The sequence below is a fragment of the Furipterus horrens genome, unplaced genomic scaffold, assembly GCF_987537825.1.
Source record: "Furipterus horrens unplaced genomic scaffold, mFurHor1.1.pri manual_scaffold_6, whole genome shotgun sequence".
In the NCBI taxonomy this organism is placed as follows: Eukaryota; Metazoa; Chordata; class Mammalia; order Chiroptera; family Furipteridae; genus Furipterus; species Furipterus horrens.
Window position 1 is genome coordinate 156,242,265 of NW_028327176.1, and position 16,543 is coordinate 156,258,807.

Consider the following 16,543-nt stretch of genomic DNA (forward strand, 5'->3'; position numbering starts at 1 on the left):
ATATATGCTATGTAGAACATATTTTTTAAATTACTTATAAATAATATTTTCTTATAAGGAATTAGGACCACAGAATCCACACAGCCAAACTTCAACTTTTATGTGAAGAGTTTTGTGATGAACTTCAAAAACAACAACTCCAAATGGAGGACCTACAAAGGAATTGTGAATAACGAGAAGAAGGTAGGAGAATCTCTGGAGGAAAGAACTGAGTAGGAGATCAAGCCTCCAATTATTTTCATCAGTGAGTTTCCAGCAAACTAATTTGCAGCACCGCCTTAGTTGGATAACTTGGCCTTTCTTTGCAAAGCTTGTATCTGCGATATCGAGTGTCTAAAAAAATGCAGCAGACATAGAATCCTGGCTTTGGTTTTATGTAACCAGGTATGAATGGCTTGATAAAGACCTAAAAACTAACTAATAGGATCTTCAGGTGAAAGTTACCTGTTTCCACAGGTGTTTCGGGGCAACTTTAATTTTCACGATCCAGTGACGAACAATTTCATCCCTCCCATCGTGGCCAGATATGTGCGGGTTGTCCCCCAGATGTGGCACCAGAGGATAGCCTTGAAAGTGGAGCTCATTGGCTGCCAGATTATACAAAGTAGGATTCAGGGCAAGTCAGTAAGTGATTCGATTCTGGTCATCTCCTTTCATAAAGTGTTGTTATTAATGTGGTTTTTCCAATGTCTCCTCTCTCAGGTAATGATTCATTGGTGTGGCGCCAAACCATTTCCAATTCTGTTGGTTCAACTGAAAGAGAAGATGAGACAATCACAGAACTCATCCCCTTTGAAGAACTTCCCACAGGTGAATAGTTATTGTCTTATGATTTCCTTTAGAGTATAACTGGTACTCACTCCAACCACTATTGCAGTAGCTTCAACAAAATTTTGTCTTTCTCATATAAATAGCGGGAAGCAGATGGTTCAGCGGTATCTGCTCATGTGTAAATGATGTATGTCTATAACTATTCATTGCAGTATTGTAAGTAGAAAAGATAGTGTTTGCCCTTCAAACACTAAGTAAATATTTTATAGAAAAATAATAGAACATCCATGTAATGGAATATTTTCGGCCATGAAAAAAAAAATGTGTTAGTCATTTACAAAGTTCTTTAAGATAAACTGACAACTTAAATAAATAAGCAAGGCACAGAACATTCTATATAGCACTCTAATAAGTGTGCAAATATATATGTTCATTCTAGTGTTTCTGGAACAATGTCAGGAAATATAATTTGGCTTTTTGTGGAGGAGAAACGGAGCTAGGAGACAGACATTACATTCCAAACCTTTATATACTTTTAAAATTCTGAACATGTAGGTGTATAATTTATTCAAGTAATGAACATTGGAAGTACATTCACTTTTTCAGAATATAAAATAATTTGCATATTAATTTTATAAAATTTGGAAAGGTTAAATAAATATAAATAATATAAATATAAATGCTATATATCAGCATCCATTGATAATTATCTTTTGACCCAGCAATTCTACTGCTGGAAATATATTCTAAGAATCCTAAAACACCAGTTCAAAAGAACTTATGCAACCCTATGTTCATAATAGTGCTATTTACAATAGTCAAGAGTTGGAAACAGCCTAAGTGCCCATCAGTAGATGAGTTGATTAGAAAACACAATGGAATACTACACAGCAGAAAAAAGAAGGAATTTCCACCGTTTGCAGACAGCATGGGTGGAACTGGAGACTATCATGCTAAGTGAAATAAGCCAGTCAGTGAAAGATAAATACCATGATCTTATTTATAAGAGGAATCTAATGAAGAAAATACACTAACAAGCAAAATATAACCAGAGGCATAGAAACATGGAACAGACTGACAGCTGGAAGAGGGGGTAGGGGAAGGTGGGGACTATTTGAAAGAAGGTGAAGGAATTAATAAAAGAACTTATATGAAGGACCGACCCATGGATGTGGACAAAAGTGAGGGGGCTGATTATGGAAGTGGGGGGCGGGCTGGGTAGAGGGAGGCAAAGAGAGAAATAATTGGAACAACTGTGACAGCATAAATTATAAAACATAAAAAGATAGATAATCACCAATTTCACTTTATCCAATTAATTATATTTATATTTATAACTTTGAGACAAAATGATAGCATACCATATATTCCATTTTATAGCATATATTTTTCACTTACCCTTGTCTTAAGAGCATTTTTCAACATTATTAAAAGGTTGAAAACACACAATTATTAATATCTTTGTAGTATTTTTATATGGAAATATGATTAGTTAACCATTCCCCTGTTGTTAGATGTTTAAATTGTTAAAATTTTCCCAAATTTCCACTTTTATAAATTACGCCAGGGATATTTATGTAAATTTTGTTCCTTTCTAAGTTCCTTATCCTTCCTTTCATGAACTATACCTTTCTACTCCTGGTTGTTTCTGTCTGTATTTTCTTCCCAAGGTCACAGATAAAGAAGGGTGAAGAACAAATATTTCTCCTTTAGTTTGTATAGCTTCTACAAGCTTGGGGCTTGCTGGAGTGCCTGGTAAAGGGACCTTTTTTTTTTTTTTTTTAAAGGGACCTTTTCTTTAAAAAAAGCCAAAAGAGTTGTGGGAAGACATGGTCTGCTGTTTAACGCAGCAGCGTGGAAATGCTGTTTGAGGTCATCAGGCTGTTTGAGGTCCTCTCAGGCCCTAGCTCCAAAGCTCTGGTAATGAGAAGCACCCAGTGTCCAGGCCTCTGCTGTTGCCTCTGCCCAACCCTGCCCACTGTCAAGGGGAACTGGCTGCTTGGGCCAAGCGAAGAGCTCCCCACTGCTGAAGTTCTTTACCTGTCTCAATTGCTCCTGGCTGAGTGGGACAGCTTTAAAACCCCCATTAGTTCTGACTTGGGAGTCTAATATGGTCCAAGCAACAAGCTCAGAGTAAATGTTAATCCCTGAGGAACACTGAAAACTGCCTTTTGGAATGAAACCTTGCCATTTGTGACAACATGGATGGACCTACAGGGTATTATGCTAAGTGAAATGTCAGACACTGAAAGACAAATACCATATGATTTCACATATATATGGACTCTAAAAAAAAAACAAAATAAGCAGACAGAACAGAAACAGACTTACAGAGATAGAGAACATGTTAACAGTTGCCAAATCAGAGGGGAATTGGGGGAATAGGTGAAAAGGGGGAAGGAATAAAGGTGTACAAATTGCCAGTTATAAAAACAGTCATGGGGCTGTTAAGTACAGCATAGAAAATATAGTCAATATTATCATTGTAACTATCTTTGGTGACAACTTAATAATTTATATAAATGTCTAATCACTATGTTTAACACCTAAACCTAATATAATATTGTATGTCAACTGTAATCAAAAACAATTTTAATTATTTAAAAAATTTTACAAAGACAGAGAAAATTGCCGTTGGGAACTGAAGGGGAAGATGGGATAAATTTTATTTTCCTAAAACCTTAGCCAGAATTCCGAATTATCTCTTTTTGCTTTCCAATGTCAGTAAATTCCTAACATGTATTCATTTTCCCCATGTATTAACCCTTTGAAGACCTTTCAAGTCAATGTTGAGTCTTAGATTGAGAAATGTGGTGCTTCCACCCTTAGGAGTAAATGCCGTGATGGTAGCTACTCCACTGGTGCTCCTCCTTGGCCTGCTGATCGCTGGAATGGGAATCTCTGCAGCCCTTAGAAGGTATGTGACTTTACATTGTTAAATTTCTTCTCTAATTATGCAAACAATCACAAAACCAAAACGTTTATTCTTCAGATGTTAAGTGTAGAAAAGCAACATTACTTGTCCAAGAGACAATGTCAACTTATATTTTACAAACAAGTTGGATAGAGGTAGAAAGTATCAAGTATTATTTTATAAAAAGTACATATCATTTAGAAACCTTTTCAGTAGGATTTTTCTTTTGTCTTGATAGGAGGAAGAAGAAAGGAAATACTTATGCATCTGCTAAAGCTCAGAAAACAGGTTGGTTGAAATCTCTGTCTACAATTTTATTCTGTCTTTGAGAAAAGGACAGGATCTGCTGATTAAAAGCACCATTAGGTCTGTGGTCCACACTTGTGTGGTTTTAAAGAATAAACTCTATAGCCTTTAAGTTAGCACTTTTATAAGGAAAGGAAATATTGTATACTGTCTTTTTAATTTAGAGTTTTCAGGGGCAGTTTACTTTTAGTTTTGTTCAACATTGTCCCATGATTTATCAACATCCTTTTTTTTTTTTTTTTTTTTTTGTCACTGGAGTTTAGACCAATACATTGCCTATCATCGAGGATCCCCAACTATGAACTTAGCATTGTCCAACACACAGCATCTTCAGGCTTCCATTGTTATTTTCCTGCCTGGGAAACTAGGGGAAGGACCAGGCAGGACTTGGGTTCAGGTTTCAGAGAATCTGTGGGACACAGGATATCCAAGAAATGTGTGAGCAGTGGTCCAGAGAGAGGGCAGCAGGGCAGGACTATTGAGAATCTCAGACACAGCTTGGGACTCTACCTCCACAGGGTCCTGGAACAGTGGAGAATGTGCATCTTACCTCTAAGATACTTTTTTTCCTGTTATCTATATTCCAGACTGTTGGAAGCAGATTAAATATCCCTTTGCCAGACATCAGTCAGCTGAGTTTACCATCAGCTATGATAATGAAAAGGAGGCAACACAAAAGTTAGACCTCATCAGAAGTGATATGGCCGGTAAGTGTCAAGCTTCTGTGACAGTTGCTTGTGGGAGAGGGGAGACCAGGAGAGAAATAAGACTAAAATCCTGTTGTTTGCATGGGGTCCTATACATCAGTAATGTGTGAAGTTTTCTATCTGCATTCTGTACAGAGTTACAAACTGACACTGAGCTATTTCTCAAAAGCCCCATTTAGCTGAGGCTCTTACACCTGCAGGAGCTGTAATGACACCCAAAGCAAATGGCCCTGAAGTACCACTAAAAGCTGGAAGCTCTAAATTTAATCTGTTTCTGTTACTAAGGTTTTGATTAAGGCACTAGGAAAACAGGACTAGAAAGATGGCTTTAGTACAGCTCCTGCCCTTGAAGAAGAGGGGATAGGACATGAAAAAATCTGTCCAGTGTTAGAATGGCCTAGGTGTCCCTGATAAGCCATTGTCAAGAGTCAAGCTTCTCGCCCTGACTGCTGTGGCTTAGTGGGTTGAGTGTCCTCCCACAAATTGAAAGGTTGCCAGTTAGTTTCCAGGTCAGGACACATGCCTGGGTTGTGGGTTCTGTCCCCAGTTGGGGCACCTGCATACAAGAGGCAAGTGATCAATATTTCTCTCCCTTTTTTCTTCCTCCCTCCCTTTCTCTCTAAAAACAAATAAATGAAACTCTTTTTCAAAAAAAAAAAAAAAAAGTCAAGCTTCTCACATTATCTGTGGGGAAAGGTGCATGTTTTGCTTTTGTTTTTTAATTTCTAATTTATCCTGGACTAATACTTTTGTAAAATACAACATAAATTAGTAGTAATAATGAAGTTTTTATAAAAACATACAAAATACAAAGCTCTAATTGTTTAAAATTAGACTGAAGGGACATAAAATTACTCTCTCAAATTGCTGTTTCTAAACACTTGCTCTCAATTTGTATACTCATCTCTTTGCAGATTTGTTACAAACAGTTCTCAGACATGTAGGCAACTGCAGACCACACTCAGTAGTAGCGCTGCTCTCGCTTCTTGCTTCTCAGCATCAGCAGCATCCGGGAACTTGCTAGAAAGGCAGGCTTTCAGGCCATGCCCAGGCCTGCTGAACCAGAACTTCCCAGGTGATACATGTATGTATCAAAGTCACAGACCTGCCAGTGGAAAGGCTGCCTGAGATGCCTCAGGGGCAAAGAGAACATCTCTCCAACCAAAATCCAGCTTCTTGTTCCTTTCCCTTGAAAATTTAAGTTCTATCTTGAGAGGTGAAGCCAGGAGAGTCGAGAACCCATTGCCTGTGCTCTCCGTTCTTTATTCTCCTTCAGCTTCCAGTGCAGTTTCTCCTCCTTCCTCACTGCATGCTCCTTCTCAGGCTCCTAACTGCGCACGGCCCAGGGCCTGCTCCTGCCCCCTCTCTCCTGCAGTCTCTGCCCTAAGCAGTCTCACCCACTCCAGAGCTCCCAGCCAAGCCGGTGCCTGTTTGTCCACTCAGCTGCTCACACTCACTTTCCTCCTGGTCCCTAGTGAGTCACTGATGCTCATGTGCTGGACATCTCCACCTGCCGCTGACACCCATTCCTCAGGGGGTCCAAAATCAAGGCCATTGTTCCTAACCCTCCCACAGGTGCTCCGTGCATTGCTCTTCTAAGTGGCTTCCCACCTCTGCATCCCAGCCTCCCAGGCTTCACCTGGGAAGGGGCTTTGGCACCCCCCTGTCCTCATCCTGCCTGCATCGTGGGTGATACATTCCCTGACTCCTGCATCCGAAGTGTGGCCTTTCCAAGGCTGCTGCCAGTTTCTAGTTTGTGACTGCTATGTTTCATTTCTTTTTGCTTTTTACTTCTTATTTCTTTTTATCTTTCCTTCTCCAGTCCACCTCCAGAGTTACCTCTGTGTCAGTCTCTTATTTATAATCCTCAATAGGTTTCTTCAGAATTAAATCAAACTTCCTAGCAACGCACCTAGTGCTTCTCAAGGTCTCGCTAGTCGTCAACAGTGCACTCTTGGGACACATGCTCAAATTCTAGCTCCAATGGCTGTCAGCTGTGTGATCTTGGAAAAGTTAGTTAACCCCTCTCTGCATCAGTTTTCCATTTGTAAAAATGGAGTAATAGTCCCCACCTCATAGTACAATACCTCTCTCTCTCTCTTTTTTTCTTGTGATTTAATTAATTGATAGCTTAACAATTTAGAATGGTGCCTGTCATGGAATAATGATTCAATAAATGTGAGTTTTATCATTATCATTAGTTCCCAGCCTAGTATTTTGATCTTTATATTCTACCAAACTACTCCATGGCCCTCACACTCTGGCCACACCAATAGGTTGTTTTATTACCCCCACCTCCAAAATTTGACACTTCAACTGACAGTTTAAGAGATCCATGAGGTAATTTTTCTAATACTCCTAGCTAAGGTTAAACATAATCTCTGTCGCTTTATGATGTTGTAGCTCTGGAGGCTTCTTAATGCAGGAATATGGTTGTGTGAGTCCCTAAATGTGGCACCTATGCCTTTAACCTCTTGGTCTTTCTCATTATGCCTGGTACATGTTAGACACTCAGCAAAAAGCTGGTCTAGCAGAGCACCCTCTCTACAAACAACTGACTTGTCCTTGTGCCCATGTATTGTACAAATGAGTACCTTCTGCTCTTTTGATTGCAGATTACCAGCAGTCTCGCATGATTGGCACTGGGACAGTCACCAGGAAGGGCTCCACCTTCCGGCCCATAGACACTGAGGCCCACGAGGCTGGGGCAAGTGCTGAGGCCAGCAACCATTACCACTGCCCGCTCACCGCAGGCAGCCATGAGTACGCGCTGCCCTTGACCAACCCGGAGCCCGAGTATGCCACGCCCATCGTGGAGCGGCACCTGGCCCGGGCGCACACCTTCTCTGAGCAAAGCGGCTACCGTGTGCCCACACACAAGCATTCCCTCTCTTCTGGCAACTTCTCCCCAGCCGCAGCCAGATCCTGCGCCACGAACCAGGGCTATCAAAGGCCACCGAGCCCCGTGCTCACAGACTCAGGCTACGATCAACCCAGAGCCGGTGGCTGCTTAACCACCGAGTGTGCAAAGCCAGACTATCAGCCCCAGGTGAATGATACTTACTCAGCCCCCAGAGACTGCCTCAGACCCCTCAACCACACAGCCGTGACTGCTCTGTTGTGAACACAATGTGAAAGAAACCTGCTGTGGTACTGAGCGTTGGGCTGTGTGGGCATGGAAGAACATAGGTTCAAGTTGTGTTCGTGCGTGCGTGCGTGATTTAATAGGATCCTGCGGTGGAATCCTAGAGACCACCTCTCATACTGTTTACAAAGTTGTGCAGCCGGTTTTGTTCTGACCCCGAGGGCAAGAGTCTTGGGTTTCTGTTGGGCTAGAAAAATGAAAATTTTTAGATGGCATTTTCATTTCTCTACCTGTGATATTGAGCTGCTTTGGTGTAAAATGTGCAGTCTGTACAGAGTTGTATTTATCAAGAATTAAAGTAACCTAAGTCTGCTTTATCAGATTCTAGTTCTGCACAGAGGTTAAATGGGAGAATGCAGCTGTGGCAAAAATATATATAATAGTATGTTCACTTGTTAATATATTTTCTCTGATATTGTGTTAGCAGCAGGTCTGTTTAAACTTAATCTTGTTATTGTGGCTCATTTCCTTTGCTGTGATAACTAGAACTAAAACATTGTTAACGTTCTTCTCCTGGAAGGAGTGAAATTACTTGAAGCATAAAAAGCACACCAGGGTGGTTGTTAGCAATTATGATTGTAGATTTTAAAAAACACACAGCCACCTCAGCAACTGCCTGTTCTTCAGACTCCAGTGCAGGTGGGGGTGTGTAGTGGCAGGTCAGGGCATGCAAGGAGCAGGAGGCCTCTGCCTGCTGGGGACCTCACGCCTGCCCGAGGGACCTGCATCCCCAAAGAACTGGCCTTCATCATACTGTGCTTCTCCCTCACAGCAGACCTGGCAGATACTGTACGGTTTTCACATGCAAATCCACCTTTTCAAACTATCTGCAAAGCCAAATGCTGAGACTTAACAGCAATCAAAACTGCTCTCCCAACAAATTGAATGAAGGTGGCACAGAAATGACAGTCAGAATCACTGTGTCAGATACTTTTATACCTCAGATTAAAAATATGGCTGAGTTCAGACACCCACACTTTTCATGATTTCTCCAGAAAAGAGCACATTGTACTCTGAAACACAAAAAGTTATTTGAAATGTCTTCTTACAAAAGTGATCGAGGCCAAATCTAAGTAGAGCTTTCTCTACTGAGATCATTGGGAACTGAGCTGATTTTGTAAGAACACGTTTCCCCTTGAGTATGTGTCTGTAATTCCAGATTAGCCCAGACCTCAGCTGTACCTCATGTTCATTGGTTTTTATCTGAGTTTGCTTTGTGAGTTCACTGTGGGGGATTTAACCTCTTTGGCCAAAGAGGAAAATAGTTGTTTGTTTGTTTGTTTTAATAGAAAATGTGGACCAAAAAAAAAAATCCTTTTTCTAAACAATATATGATCAACTTATTTGTATGATTATAACTTTCTGTGAAAATATGAATATTAAAATGGGGTGCTGACATGTCACAGACTATCTGTTGGTTATTGTGGAGTCTAAACTGTATACCTTGTGACGTTTACATGGTTTTGTATGCATACTAATTAATAAACTATGCCAGATCAAATGCCTGTGTCTCTCATTGGTGTCTGCTTGCGGCTCAGGCTCCAAGAAAAGACAAGTAATAGACCCTGATCTGCTGCACAGTAACTGAAGACTGGGCCGGTGATTGTGGGAATAAACGAAGACAAACCACATGAGAACAAACAGAGGAATCAGCCACTACCATTGCATTTTGGCAGAGAGTCTCCAAAGCAGCAGAGGAATGGGAAGGCTTTATAGTGAGGAAACGGGAGGCTTCAGGTGTGCCCTGATGGGAGGCTGTTGGCCTCCGGAAGCTGTAAGCAGGGTTAACTAGAGTGGAGCCTCCTGTTAATTGGTTAGGGGACATATTTGGTTTTCTCTGGCTGGTCCTAAGTTGGAAGTAGGGACAAAAATTAGGGAAGCTGACAGTTATTAACCAAATCCTAGAGATTTGGGGTCAATTAGCATAGGTGTTATTGTTTGGCTTCTTGGATTGTTACCAGAAATAGTGGTCTGATTTACAGCAGGCTGACTTTCTGGGCTGGTTACTGTGGATAATGGTTCGTTGCTATAGATTGTGAATCAGAGTTCTATTTTTATACATTGTCTATCCATTATCCATTTGTATATTCAGTCTGTCATTTTATAACCCTTAGCCTCAGTTTCCTCATTTGTAAAAAATCATGTTAATGTGCCTTCCTCCAAGGCTTATGGATGAGAATTCATGGAGACAACACTTATGAAAGTGTTTGTTCTACAATAGGCCTTTTTTTTTCCCAGTGGGCTGGGTGTAGCACTTTAATATTAAAATAGTAGCCCATCAGAATAGACTTGTACAAGGGAGCTGTTTTATCCCTCACATGTCTTCCCCTTGCCTATGATGCAATCATGACAGAAAGGGGAGAACAGGACTTTGTTTTGAAACAGCATTTCCTCTGGTGGCCTTGCTGTGTAGACCAGGGTGGGTGGGTGGAAAGGTCTGATAAACCCTCCACAGCCAAGCCTAAAATGTGAGGGTAAGAGCATAAAAATGCCATGTCTTTCTTTTTCAGTGTTTTGCAACATTAGCACATACAATACAGCGAGAATGAGATAATCCCCATTTTCTGGTTTCTCCTACATGTCAAATCCTATGGGGAAGCAACGATTGCTTTCACATTTACAGCTATGGTGGAAACACATCTGCTCTGATATCCACACTGATCACAGAGGAGGCCGAAACTTTGGCCTGGGGTTCATTACTATTAATTAAACTTTTATTAGTACTTATAATTAGCCTAGAAAACATCTAGAAAGGATGTGAGAGACTGTGCCTATTACAGTTGCTTTGGATTCTTAGAAAGTGAAATCACATTAATGGTATAGGCACAATTAGAGAAACTGAATAGCTTTTCACAAATACATCGGTTCAGGAGTCCAGGTGGTCTCAAAATGCTTCTCTTGCATTCATTCAGCCTCCTGATAGTTACTAAAGTTCTGAGAGCAACATTCACCCTGCACTTACTGAAGATGATAAGCCAGGACCTGGGCACAGTTGCATCCCTCTAATTCAGAGCTAACGTTGATGGCAGCCCTGCCCCAAGCACAGCCCATCGAGTCACACAGCGCTGGCCTCAAGCGCCCCACACCGCGCTCACTGCCCACTACAGCTCTCATCTCCATGTTCTGGGAAAATGTTCCTCCAGGGGCTTTCAAGATTTTTGCTCTGCGTTCAGTGTTCTTCAATTTTACTACTATGCTTTCAGCTGTGAATTCATTTGTATTCATGCGACTTTGGACTGTGCATCTTGAGTTTTAGCGTTCATCATTATCAAGCCTGAAAAATTCTCAGTTCCCCGTTTTATTCCAATACTACTTTCCCATTTGCTGTTTTCTTTATTCACTTCCCCCTGGAAATCCTATAGGATGCTCATTGGACCTTCTCATTATATCGCTCCCTGTCTCTTAATACTTCTTCTTTTCCATTTTTTTAAAAATCTTTCTGTGCTGTATTCTGTGTACATTCCTGAAAGACATGGTGGTTGAGTGCACACACTTCTAATTGCCTGGACAACAAAACCTCTCAGCACCTGCTTCCCTGCTTGCACTATGGGGAAACAATGCTGGCCCCCTACCTATGACTGCCGTGAAGCTTGAATGAAGCTTCAGAGCACTGTCTGGCCCACATGAAGTGCTGTATATCTAAGATTACACATTATACTCCAGTTTACTAGTTTCCTCTTCTGCTATCTAACCTGCTGTTTAATTTAGTTATTGAGGTTTTAATTTCAATTTTAAAAAAATTTCTGGAAGGTCCACTGATTCTTTTTCAAATCTGTCCTTTTATACACTATCTTGGTATTTTCTTGGGCTTTGAGTCCTTCTTTTAATCATTTGAACTATACTCATTTGATACCCTCTTTCTAATTGTTCCAGTGCCTTCATCTCATGTAAGAGTAAAAGCCAAAGTCTGTTCAATGCTGTGTAAGGCTCTATGCTGTCCTGCAGAACTCTTCCAACAATGGAATATTCTCTAAGCTGCTCAATATTGCAGCCACAGGTGGCCTCCGAGCACTTGAAATGTGGTTGGGGTGACTGAGGAATACATTTTTAATTTTTTAAAATTTTAATTTATTTAAATAACATTTGCCACATGTGGCTACTGTATTGGACAGGACAAACCTGTATTCTGCACTGTCCCTCCCCCCGCCCCCAGTCATGCTGTCACCTCTTTGATCTCATCTACTTCTTCGAATCTAGTTCACCCCACTCCAGATACATAGTCCTCCTGGCTGTCACTTGCATGCCAGGGACACATCCATCTCAAAACCTTTGCACTTGCTATTCTCTCTTTCTGGAAAAAGCTTCCCTTAGATATCTGCCTCACTTGTTCCTTTATGACCTCCATGAGGTTTTCCTTCCTTTCCTTGTCTACAAATGGCAAATTTCTCCCCATCTTCTTTCCTGTTTTCCTTTGCTCATTAACATTTATCACTGTCTAATCTGGCACGCATATTTAGTTTTCTGCTTGTCATCCCACTAGACCATATCCCATGAAGGAAAGGATTTGTGCCTGTTTTGCTCCCTGTGTATCCCTAGCACTTAGAACAGTGTTCGATAAATATTTGCTCAGTGAATAAAAGTCAGAAGTTCTAGCAGCTCTGTCCTGTTTGTCGTTCCTACTGACTCTTGTTCGTGATAGTTTGTGTCTTGATGTGGCTTCAGATATTTGATTGTGAGCCCTCCCTTAGCAGAGCATTTTTCTCCTTGGAAAAACCTTGTGATAATGTCCTTTCCCAGTGGTTTTGCAGTTCTAGCTATCAGATATACCAGGTGTGGTTTCCAGATAAAATACAGGAAACCATTTAAATTTGAATTTCAGCTAAACAACAGGTAATTGTTAGGGTAAGTATGTTAACCTGAGATTTAATCTTTTTAACTTCATAATTTGAAGCACATTACTGGTGTTAATTAAATGAGGAGGCCATTAGACTGAGGTGGCTTTAATGCCATGGCACCCTATGTCAGCAAACCAAAATATAAGCCTATAAATGCCTTAAGGTTACAAATTCAAAATACTAAGGACAACCAGTCACAAGCAACTAGGCTTTAAGCTATAAGCAATCTAATAACTTCTTTTCTTTGCTTTTGCAGTTTCTCTAAGTCTTTCCCCTGGCTCCTTTTGTGGAGTATTGCTAAACACTCCCTGTTTGAATCCATAAATGCACAAATAAACTCTTAAAATGTCTAATACACTTCAGTTTTTCTAAACCCACTTCTTAATCCCTAAAGTGGAAATTGGTTATAAAAGGGCTGTTGTGAAGATTCATTCATATCAGTGCTCTGAACACAGAAGGTAATCGGTACATGCTAACTCTTTTCCTTTATGTCCATTCTGAAATCTAAACTCTTCCAATACCATGTCTCTCAGAGTTCTTTTCAAGTGGAGGTTGCCTCTTCTCTTCAACCATTGCTCTCACTGTAGCCAAGAGGCAATGCCTACCATCTTCCTAATACTCACACCCTGCCGTCACCGTTACCCCATTCAAAACTCTCTCTGATGTTCACGCTATCTAGCTCTACCACCTTTTTCTTCTTGCTGTGGAAACTAAGCTGCTTCCTGGACTCATTGAGGACTGTCGCTTAGCTCCAGGTCACCTCCATTCATCCTCTGAAGTCATGTTGTAGAATTCAGGGTCCAACACAGTCACTTGTATGGCTTTTTGACCTCTAGTAATCTACATCCCATTTACACCATCTCCACACTCTTGTTATCAGCAAGAGCTCCAGCTCTAACATCTTAGCAATCCTGTCTCTGTTTAAAACCTCCTATTCTTCTGATACGCCCTACTTATAAGCCTTTTATTCTACTTATTCATTGACTTCATTAAGATATTTAATGCCTAGGTCCCATCATTTTTCTCTGGTTGTCAAACTTTTGAAGTTGTATCTCCTTCCCAAACTATCAAACTGTTTTGCCTCAACGTTTTCACTCCATTGTCTTTCTAGGAACCCCAAACATTAAGGCCCCAACTATTGGGTTGGCCAGAAAGTTCACTTAGTTTCTTCCGTAAGATGGCTCTAGTAGTGCTTACTTGTCTTTAAGTTCATTTGAAACAATGTTGTTAGATAGTACTGTGATAGTTGTCATGTCAGCATGCATTTAAAAAATTATCAAAATTGGTGATTTTTTGCATAGCCATTTAAATATTAAAGATGGAAGAAAATATGCAACACTTTCAGCATATTATGCTTTATTATTTCAAGAAAGGTAAAATGCAACTGAAACACACACACTCACACACAAAGATTTGTGCAGTGTATTGAGAAGGTGTTGCAACTGATTGAAGATGTCAAAACTGGTTTGCAAAGTTTCTTGGTACTATTGATATTTAGGCCAAATAATTCTTTGCTGTGGGGTTGTCTTATGCACTGGAAGATGTTTAGCAGCACCCCGGTCCTCTACCCACTAGATGCCGATAGCAGGAGGTAGCCAACATACTCAAAATACCCAAATCAATAACGTTATTGGTGAAAATGGAAAATGTATCTTTTACTTTATGGAAAAACCTAAACAGACTTTTTTGCCAACCCAATATGTAAGTCTCCTTCAGGATACCATCTCCATATCCCCAGCACAAAAGCAGGAGAACATTGTATAGCTGTTCACACTGGGGCTCTTACAAACTCCTAGTTTCCAGTTTAACCGGGGCCCGTTACTCCTCAGCCCTTTTACTTATGTCTGATTTGCTGCTTTCCCTATCCCCTCAGTAACTATTCCAAAGCAATGCCACTCTCCAGTTTTCCTCTACTGAGATAGCCACTGCCTTCAACTGGTATAGTCATTAAAATCAGGTGCCTGTCCATCCCTCTTTTCACAAAAAGCTGCATCCACTCCAATTCTTTCCTCCTGTGTCAATGGAAAAGGTATTTGAAAACTTTACCATGATCTAATTCCTACAACCTTCTCATTTTAGATTTTGCTCTAATTCTCCCCCTTTCCCTTATCTTCAACTTCCTCTCAACTGATACCTTCCTCTTGGCCTATAAACTTGTTCAACTCTTGCTCGAGTGTAAGAATTCTCCCTTGATTTTCCAAGAGTTTCTAATTTCCTGTCCTTTCTCCTGAGAGTACCTGAGTTTGTAATTTTCATATGCCTTTTCTCCCATTTTTTTCCAGTGTTGTTTTTTTCATTAGTTATAAATGCACACAAAACATAGGACTTTTCATCTGTTCACGCCTTTTTGTGCATCTTTTCAGGGCATTTTAAGTCATTTTCATATAAGCACCATACATGTTTTGCTTAATTTATATTTAGGCATTTTTTTGGTTGTTGCTACCTTTGTAAACGGTCCCACCCCACTCCTGTTATACATCTAGAACCAGTATAGCCCTCTTGGAGAAATAAAAACAAACATGTATCCTGGGACTAGACTGCCTGGAATCAAATTCTGCTCTAGTTGTGACCAAGAAAGTGTTATTTTAACCTGATTCCATTTCTTGATTTCCAAACAGAGATAATGGTATATATTGGGTTGGCCCAAAAGTCTATATGGTTTTTTTTCCATAAAATGAAAGACGCATTTTGCATTTTCAACAATAACTTTATTGATTTTGATATTTTGAATATGTTGGCTATCTCCCTATTAGTATAACATTGATTGCTCTCAATGAGTGTCTCAATTTGATCGCTCTCAACTAATGTCTCAATTTGATGACTATCAACTTCAACAGGTCTACCCAACCATGGAGCATCATCCAGCAAGAAATCTCCAGCACGAAACTTCACAAACCACTTTTGACACACTCAATCAGTCATAGCACCTTCTCCACACACTGCACAAATCTTTGTGTTTAAGTTGCCTTTTTACCTTTCTTGAATAAAATATAATGTGCCAAAAAAAGTTGTGTATCTTCTTCCATCTTCAACATTAAAATAGCTACACAAAAATTCACAAATACTGATTTTTTTTTAATGCATACTGATAGGACAGGTGTCACAATACAATTTAACAAAATTGTTTCAAATGAAGTTAAAGACTAGTAAGCGCTACTGGACCCATCGTATGGAAAAAACAAACGAACTTTTTGGCCAACCCAATATACATACCTCATGGGGTTGTAGTGAAGATTACAAGCATTAATACATGTAAAACGCTTAGAACAGTGCCTGGTAAACACCATGTTGGTACTGGCTATTTTATATATTATTTAAATTTAAAAATATTAAAATTTTTCTTCCTGTTTGATTTTATGTTACTCCTTTACTAAATTTTCTTACTGTTTCTAGTAGTTTTTATTTGATTCTCTTAAATTTGGGGGAATGTGATCATAATGTCCACAGATAGTGCCTGGCGCAATCTCCTTTACAATATATACTTAGATGTGTACATAGTTCCATTGGCAATACCTCCAGTGCCATAATTAAATGCATCTAGTATATCTCTACTAAGAATGATGCTGCCTTTGGGACAAAGATTATATGAGCGTGTATGTTATTATGTCAAGAAAGCATCCATTTAGCCTCTTGTTTTTACTCACCAGGAACAGGTATAGAATTTTGACCAATGCCTTTTTAGTTTCTATGGAATTAGAAGAAAATCATTCCCAGGACCCCTCTCTAGACCCAGCCATACGATTAATTACATTAGATGCCCCAATATTAAACATTTGGTTATGATGTATGAGTCCCTTAAAATGCTGCTGAATTCACACTGATAACATTTTTTTTAGGATTATTATATTAATACTCATTTGCAAGA

General features: G+C 40.0%; 1 protein-coding gene across 2 annotated transcripts in view; it reads left to right on the plus strand.

Annotated features, from left to right (window-relative positions):
• The window catches only part of DCBLD1 (discoidin, CUB and LCCL domain containing 1), a 60,202-nt gene extending 50,858 nt beyond the window's left edge, over positions 1-9,344 (plus strand). The window contains exons 9-15 of one of the 2 annotated variants that reach the window (XM_090279783.1): positions 59-183; positions 457-604; positions 703-810; positions 3,601-3,688; positions 3,924-3,973; positions 4,579-4,698; positions 7,314-9,344. In XM_090279783.1, coding sequence (XP_090135909.1) covers positions 59-183; positions 457-604; positions 703-810; positions 3,601-3,688; positions 3,924-3,973; positions 4,579-4,698; positions 7,314-7,822 — 1,148 coding nt within the window. In that variant the 3' untranslated portion in view covers positions 7,823-9,344. Of the gene's footprint in view, positions 1-58; positions 184-456; positions 617-702; positions 811-3,600; positions 3,689-3,923; positions 3,974-4,578; positions 4,699-7,313 lie in introns of both variants that reach the window. The other variant, XM_090279784.1, reaches the window with a different exon arrangement.
• The last annotated feature ends 7,199 nt before the right edge of the window (positions 9,345-16,543 follow it).